Source organism: Panthera uncia (assembly GCF_023721935.1).
Source record: "Panthera uncia isolate 11264 chromosome C1 unlocalized genomic scaffold, Puncia_PCG_1.0 HiC_scaffold_3, whole genome shotgun sequence".
Classification (NCBI taxonomy): Eukaryota; Metazoa; Chordata; class Mammalia; order Carnivora; family Felidae; genus Panthera; species Panthera uncia.
The window spans coordinates 19105885-19114564 of record NW_026057584.1 but is presented as its reverse complement, the minus strand read 5'-3'; the positions used below and the strand labels follow the sequence as shown (position 1 = coordinate 19114564).

Sequence of the window (8680 nt, the reverse complement as noted above, 5' to 3'; positions counted from 1 at the left end):
ACAGTCGAACCAACAGAAGGTTAATAAAGGCTTTAATTTCACACACACAAAAAACTCTATGCATAATTTAAAAAGGAAACAAAAACAAGGAAAAACCGTAAAGGATACAGAGGAACAGTTCTGCTAAAACACAGATAAAGTGCCGCTCCATACAAAACAACATAAAGAAATCAGAATCAAGTCACTCTGAGCACAAAGAAAATCACCTCACAAATAATGTGGCCAAAGCTGCCAGCAAATCTGGTAGTGGCTCAATTAGGCAAAGTGTAGGACCTTTCCTTTTCTGTCTTCCTCTCTACAGCGTAAGTAAGCAACACTGACAACAGGCCAGAGGAGTTGGGATGCAAGGACAAAAACTCAAGAGAGGGCGGGAGACCTGGGGAGGGGATGTGTGTGTGGGCTCAGTCCCCGCAGCCCCTCTGCTTTTGAAATAGGCCAGTCAGTTGATTGCTCTTACTGTTTTGGCATTTGACCTACTGAACTTGGGTCCTGATCCAGACCCTCATTCCCCTCTATTGTTTTGCCAGTAAACATGCCTATACTTTGAATCTCTTAAGGTACTTCAAGAAAAGTTCAATGTTACTAAAATCAACTGCTTATATTCATACTGGCACACTGTTTTAATTAAAAACTTCAAAACCTCAGACATATAGCACACATGGAAAGAAAAATTTACTGTGTATAAATATGATACAACGGAAAAGACTGCCTGAAGTCTAGTAATCAAAGCATGCCGTAAAGGAGTCAAGGATTGTGGTGACACACAGCAAAAGAATTGTCACAAAACTCTCAAGGCCTAACAAACTCTAGTTTCCAATCATATATATGTTTTTCAGATGTTAATAAGACATACCAATAGAGACAGAATTTTGCAGTGATACATGAGGAAGATGTTAGATGGCAGAAATCTGTTCAGGTTTGGTACACACTTAACGAGAGCATTACTCAGTGTTAAAGCAAGACGGAGAGGAGGAAAAGGACACACCTGTTTTGGGGGGACACTTATGTGACTTGCATCTGGTACTGGGTTTTGATTTTTCCAAAAATCTCATATATATACAAGATTCAAATATACTTGGGAGATGTAGCTGTTTCTCTGATTTAAAACAAAAGACCTCCTGAGAGAGGTCAGTTAAATCAGAGAGAAAAAAAATAAAGTGTGGATGACTGAGAGCGTCCACTGCAGTCACTTCAGAGGACAAAGAAAGAGGGAGAAGAGTCATACTTATTCGTTTTAATATAAACTCTTTTCAGATCACAAACTCTTTTCAGATCACAAAAAAACAAACTACTTTTCTCCTGTAGGTTTCCAATCCCCACTCCCATGCTCTCTCTACACTCCTAACACTCAAATATAGTGACATGGCCAAGAGATCTTCACTTTAGGTGTTTCCAAATAATTTTCATTATACAACCGTATCTGTAGCTGTACATGCGTCAAGCTATGTTTACATAGTTACATAATGGTAACTGCAATATGGAGGAATAAGTAAACTCACAAATTCACCTGCTGAGGTTTTAATCCTTAAAGTTTCTCTTTTGGAAGAATTCTACACTTGAACAAGGAGAGAAGTAAAGAAATGTATGGTCTAGTATTTGCCTCCCAGAGTTAATCAGCTGATTTGTAAGTATCACTGTATACTTTAAAAAATGTAAACACATTTACATTTGTTACATCTGTTACTGAGCCATTAAATTAGGCCTGAAATTAACAGATCACCTCGAGTAAACATAGCTTTTGGAATCAAAATATAAATAGAAGAACAATTCATGGACTTGCCTCCTACTCTATCCTGCTGAGACAAAACTTAGATTTGAGTGTGCACACACATATAAATACCCCCACAAAACAGAGGCTATCTCCTCATAGGCCTAAATTACAGTCATGGCTACTAAAGGGACAGCAGCCATCTGGCCACATGCAACTTCCAATTCTCCATAATATTAGGTGATAAGAGTCAGTAAGTCTGGATTTTAGGTTAGTTTTCTATTCAAAAAAATTTCAATTAAGATCAGTTGTCTGCAGAACTAAGTGCTGTCGAGTTCTAATTCAATGTCGTTTAAAGTAGTGTAACCCTATTTGGTAATTTTCAACAGAAAGGTTACTGTGTAGGCTGCCTGGGACTGAAGCACTCTGTCCCTATCTAACTTGTCCCTTCCGGCCCCAACACCCCAATGCCCCATCCCCCTGATTGTGAGCAAACTGATCAGACTGTGCAAAAAATATATATATATATATATAATATATTATTATAATTTTTAAATATATACAGCCAGCTCAAAAAACCAATAAACCCTTTCAACGTGGTCCAGCTGAAATCTCCATCTGTAGTCATGAACCCTTCACTGAACCTGAATGAGAACACGTAGTGAAAGGGGGGATGGATAAGGAGCGCAGGGGGAGGGGAAGGCCGAACAGGCCATAACAACGCACAGCTACCAAAGAAAATTCAAGTCCAAAACTTGCAAGTGTACAAGCGGTGAGAGAAGTCATCTACCTCAGTAACCTATTTCCAACTAACAAGTTCAGCCCAAGAAATGAAGATCAAATCAAATCAGGTTTCTGAGCCACGTGTACTTCTAAACCACACACACACACACACACACACACACACACACACACACACTACCAAAACAAGTCAAATGAGGGCACTTCATGGGCAATCAGGCTTATGGCATTTCTATTTTTTTTATGCCCTAATGCATCCATCCCCCATTTCAAATCATTTCCAACCATTTTTAACAGTACCTCTCAAAGCTCTCAAATACAAACACATGGAAGAGAAGTCCTAAATAGCTACAGAATTTGATCACCACTTCACTCATTTTTGAGAAAACCAGTTATTTCCCAGCAAAAGCTATAATTTTTAAAACAAATATTTTCCTCTGCTCTATATTACTCTTGCACAACTTACTGGCATACCATTTTGGAACGTTCACTATGGTAATGCATAGGTAAATGGCAGGAGGCAAAGCTTTCATTGGTAGTTAACCAAAAGTGCTGGGGCCGTTTACAATTTGGAAACTGAACATTTTAGAAACAGGTTACTATGTCAGAACACGTCCAAGCATGGGGCTGCAGCTCTCATAAGGCCATCTTCCAGAAAAGATGTTGCACCTTCTGTGATGGCGGACTTTAACATGTTTACTTCCCTTGAAAAACTGATGTTTTGTCCCTACCTGAGAGCTAAGAGTTACCTCCTTGTTTATAATAAAAGAAAAACATGAAAGAAAATACTGAAAGTTTCATTTTGCTATACTTAACTGTGTGAACCTAATGATTCCTGGGCTTACAAAAATTATTTTGTGGACAGAATTCTCCTCTGAAACTCATTCTTCACATGGTTTCACAAGCTGCTTACTAACCAAGCTGGTTGTGGCAGCCGAGCGACTAATGCAGCACTTAATACTGCACTCCCATTCAGCCTCAACTCAAAGCACCTAAAAAGATAAATCCATTACACACCTTTGTTATCTGTTAGCTCTTGGGATCACCTAAACCAATCTCATTCTAACTCTCACCTGGTTTTAAGGGCAAAGCCAGGCAGCAAATGATTTAAATGTTCTTTACCCAATAGCTCATGTACTTAATTTCCCATTTGCAGCAGGGCTTCTAGGGGTCCAGAGTTTTTAGATTTCACGCAAGAATCCTCATCTTGACCTATGGATGAGGGACAGATGCTAGCGTTCTTTCTTATCCCTAAGTATCCTTGCTGGGGAATCCCAACCTCCTAAAGTTTTGGTTGCAATCTTTTAGAGTAACGTTTGCTCCATGGAAGAATGACACGTAAGAAAAAGAAAAGATTCTATCTTCACTACAATAATATAGATGATATACAAAGAATATACCTTGAGAAGGAAATTTCTTTAAAGAAAATGCAAAGTGTAGAATGAATACCAAATGGGGGACCACAACACATTCCAAAGCACCAACAATCCATTTCTTGGGACTGCATGTAAACAGCAAAAGCATTACAAATCCATGAAATAATTTTTTTAAAAAAGCTCCTCATGTCAGGTGGCAGAAATGCCTCTCCTTCCCAAGGAGGACACACTGTCATTAGTGTAACATGGAGAGCTGGCTTTCCAGTGAACTTTACTAATAAGAAACAAACATGAAAGAGTGTAGACTCGAGTGAAACTACTCAAGGAACAGAAAAGCTAAATGCCAACTGATATGTATATCTTTACACATTTCTCAGGTGAATGGACTCTTTGACGCCTTCATTTCTTCTCAGAGTGCTGTGCTATTAACTTTGAGCAGGCATACTCTGGTGACTCATCCTAACTCTTTAAGGCTCCATTCACTCCACATATATGTGTGTGTGGATGTGTATGTACATATGTATATATTTACAACACGTATCCCTAAGACAAAAGGAAGCGCCACTACTGTAGGAGAAAAAGAGGATAATCAGCTACAGATGTGAGACCAAAGTTTCCATAAAACAATTAGCAACGGAGCGTTCCACATAATTGCAATTTTCATCTTTTGGTTTGGCCCTGAGCTGTTTGTTGCTCCCGCATCAAGTAGAATTCCGAATTCTCCTCGGGCAGAGGAAAGGTGAGGCGGGCGGCAGTGAGAGGGAATAATACTCAGTGCGCACTGCCAACCCACGAGTTTGTTCCTCACAAGGCCTGACGAGCGGTCTTCCCCACTTCCATGCTAACTGCCTGAGAGTTCTTTTCCGTTTCCAGCAGCTCATCGAAGATCTCCCTTAAAATAAAACAAACAAGAAATAAAACAGGACATTTAGTAAGTAAAGCCAAAGGATAGAAGACAGATACCGACAGAGCCTGCACAATCCCATTTGGTGCCTAAATTTTATTGAACAAGTAGCTCGTTCATTTGATCACTATCTTAACCCCATGTGCCAATTTTTGAGAAAGCTGGGTGGCGGCGGGGGCGGGGGGCGGCAATGGCACTAGCTAGCCTTGACAACAAAGCCATGTGATTCCCATCTGTAATTCAGATCTTCCAGCTGATATAACTGGAAGACAGACCAAGGTTTACGATAGGACAACTTTATCATATAGAAGTCTTAAGTTCCATACTTAGATGCTACTGTGAGATAATTAACATGAAGTTAAGATATCAAGATATAAGCCCTAAGCAAAGAAAACAAAAATCAAAAACTGTCAACCAACAAGTGATGGGAATACTTTGTCCTTACAGGGGGAAAAAATAGTTTCAGAGATTTGTAGCCCACAGCTCCAGACCTGGCAGTTTCTTACTTGTGCATATAAAAGAAGATGTAACCACTCCGGTCCCGATCACTCTGCACGGAAGCCTCTTGGATTTTAGATACCTCGAGATCATTGTAAGTAAACCATGCCTGCTTCTTAATGTCGTACACATCACTAATGTAATGACCTAAAATAAATAAAATCTTAACATGGTTTGTTTTTTTTAAAGCCCAACGCGGGGCTTGAACTCACAATCTTGAGATCAAGGTCAAGAGTCAGACACTTAACTGACCGAGCCACCCATGTGCCCCTTAAAATTGTGGTTTTTAGAACACACTGCATTTTTCTCAGGTACAGGAAGTTTTGGAGAGAGAGAAACAGCCTTCCCATCGACCCTACCCCCAGCAATGTTTCTAAAAACCATTCCGAAAACATGTACAGAAACTCAAGGGAGTAATATAGTACAGCAGGACAACTTTTTGGATATAGATATATGTATGTATATGGAAATTTGGGTCATTTATAGAGAAATTAAAAAGTTGTACCTTTAACACAATTCATATTTAGTGTGATCAAAGAAAAGATTTAAAACCTTTTCTTGATGCATTCAACCTACAGCTCATGATACTGGGCACAGAGCCAACTAACAGGGAGTAAATGCTGGCAACTTCATTTATAAAAAACTGAAATCACAATGTTCATTTACCTGAAGATGAGGTGCTACCAATGTGGCTGACAACACTAATGAGCCGGTAAGAATGAGGAAGATTCCCTGTCTGGAAAACAGAAGTGGGCGTGATTTTTAACTCTTCATTTGAATAAAAGTGAAACACTAAATTTAAATGTACTATCAAAGCCGACATGACAGTTTCAGTGTGTGTAGTCAAATTCAATAAAAAAAATCCAGTGGTTGCTATTGTTCACATCTTTTGACCCAAGAATTCTACTCCCAGCTAAAATTTATTCTAGGAAAATAATTCAAAAGGAAAAAAGAATACGTGTGTAAAATTATTTACTGTAGGATCACCTATAATAATGAAAAGTTGGAATTAACGAAAGACTCAAAACTAGTTAAATGATCAGTGGTATACCAACTCAGTGCAATATTATTCAGTGGGTCAGCAATACGTTAACTTGTTTTCCCAACCCACATGAATGCACACAATAATTACAGCTCTATAAAAACAAGCATGTTAATGATTAAGTACTGGAAAACAAAATGAACAAAATGAAAACAGTTGCAGTGGTGCTGCTGGGATCATGGGTAAACTTTTACATTTTTAAATATTTTTTTAAATGCCCTTAAAATATTATTAATAGAAAAAAATTTTAAAAACCCTGAAAAGTGACATTCATGCACTGCAGGGAGCACCATAAGGTACAATGTGGGGAAGGAATACAGCTGTATGTAAACCAGAACCATTAAAATGTTCATAAACTTTGAGGCAGTAATTTACTTCTGGGGATTTAAAGAAGAAAATTCTAAATATAGAAAACACTCAATCATACACAATTCCTCAGTGTATTATTTATCACAGTGAACAACAGAAACTTAGATGCTCATGGTTAAAACCTAAATGAAATGAACAGTATGTTGATTTGAGGGAATACAGTACATACAACAATTAAAAATAAAATGCTTATAACTAATCTTTAATAAGCAAGCAGGATAAAAACTGTACTTATGACTTAAAAAAAAAATTTTTTTTAACGTTTATTTATTATTGAGAGAGAGAGTCACAGAGCATGAACAGGGGAGGGGCCGAGAGATGGAGAGACACAGAATCCGAAGCAGGCTCCAGGCTCTGAGCTGTCAGCACAGAGCCCAACGTGGGGCTCGAACCCACAAACCACGAGATCATGACCTGAGCTGAAGTCGGACGCCTAACCAACTGAGCCACCCAGGTGCCCCTACTTTTTTTTAAAGCACACTTGGAGGCAGAGATGACAAAGTATGTCAAAATGCTAACAGTAGTTGTGTTAGGACAGTGGACTCCTAGGCAATTAAAATTACAAAATTGGAAAATGGAAAAAAAATTATTTCAGAAAAAAAGAAGGGTAAGAAAAGGTTACAATGTGCTCTAGTTTAATAGTGCAATATTTTTACTGAGTAACAACCAGCTAGTTTTGGTATATAACTTTAAACACAATATAGTTTTGGGGCGCCTAGGTGGCTCAGTCGGTTGAGCGTCCGACTTCGGCTCGGGTCATGATCTCAGTGGTTCGAGCCCCATGTCGGGCTCTGTGCTGACAGCTCGGAGCCTGGAGCCTGCTTCGGAATCTGTGTCTCCCTCTCTCTCTGCCCCTTCCCCACTCGTGCTCTGTCTCTCTCTCAAAAATAAATAAAAATGTTAAAAAAATTTTTTTAAGACAATATAGTTTTGGCAGAACTAAAGGTGAGTTAATATTAATATATGACATCAAGAGCCATGTTACTCATTTACTACCTAACATGTACACGAGGGAGTCAGTTTTGTTTCAGTCTGTTCTGAAGCTTGTGTGTAAGAAACGAGGAGCAAAGGCAAGAGAAAGTGAAGGCCATCGGACAGCTGCCACAGGGCACAGATGAACCCGCAAGGGACATGGACAGGGAGGCCTTTGAAGACAAACAGCAGGAGGAGTAATCCTGACAATGTGACCAGTTCTACTCATGGAAGAAGGTCACCTACCTCAGCATTTCTTTTCAGCTCCTCAGCCTCAGCTTCTGTGTACTCCATATCTAAAACATCCTCATTTCCAGAGTCCTCATCAGAACCCAATGAGTCCAGAAAAGAGTTGTTAAACTCTGAAGAATACAAAAATGTTGTAAAAGTTCTTAGAACAGACACAAAGAGATAGGATTAGAAAAGTAAAAAAACAGCTTGGGGTACACATTTTATCATCCTATAGAAACATACAACATATTATCATTAGGGTTCCAATTTACCCAGCCCACTCTGAGGAATAACAATTCAGGTACCAGGTATCTATAAAAGAAATGTCCCTTTTTCTTTTAAATATATTTATATGAAAGGGATAGGACTCTAATAAGAAAGGAATAAACCTGAAAAAGAGAATATGATTTTACAGATAACCCAATTTCACTACATTCCACATTCTATAAACTGTATGTTAGGTTTGAAGTACTTGGTGCATATTGTGGATGCCCCAGCAAATACAAACCACCTCACAGAAGAGAGACCATAAAAAATTAGTATCCTTTCACATTCTTCAACATTAACTCTTTTGAAATTTAATATAATGGTATCTAACCTTGAATTTAAGGTTCACTTAAAATATACTACACTAATAATTAAATCCAAGATCCACTTTTTTCTTTAATGATGAGTTTCTACTGAAAGAATCCATCTTTAGTAATGACTTAAATAAAGAGTCCCAGAAGCATTCGTAGGTGTCTCTTTGCTTTAAAATACAATTAATCCCACTTAAAATCATAGTATAGAGTTATTTAAAAGACACGAACACTTATGAATGGGAAGAACAGAGAAAGAGA

At 38.4% G+C, this 8680-nt stretch overlaps 1 protein-coding gene across 5 annotated transcripts in view; it reads right to left on the bottom strand.

Annotated features, from left to right (window-relative positions):
* Positions 1 to 15: 15 nt before the first annotated feature.
* USP37 (ubiquitin specific peptidase 37) overlaps positions 16 to 8680 on the bottom strand; it is a 97900-nt gene continuing 89235 nt past the window's right edge. For all 5 annotated transcript variants that reach the window (XM_049614884.1, XM_049614889.1, XM_049614885.1 and 2 more), the window contains 4 exons: positions 7857 to 7972; positions 5894 to 5963; positions 5236 to 5374; positions 16 to 4717 (listed from right to left, as the gene is read on the bottom strand). In XM_049614884.1, coding sequence (XP_049470841.1) covers positions 4630 to 4717; positions 5236 to 5374; positions 5894 to 5963; positions 7857 to 7972 — 413 coding nt within the window. In that variant the 3' untranslated portion in view covers positions 16 to 4629. The remainder of the gene's footprint in view (positions 4718 to 5235; positions 5375 to 5893; positions 5964 to 7856; positions 7973 to 8680) is intronic.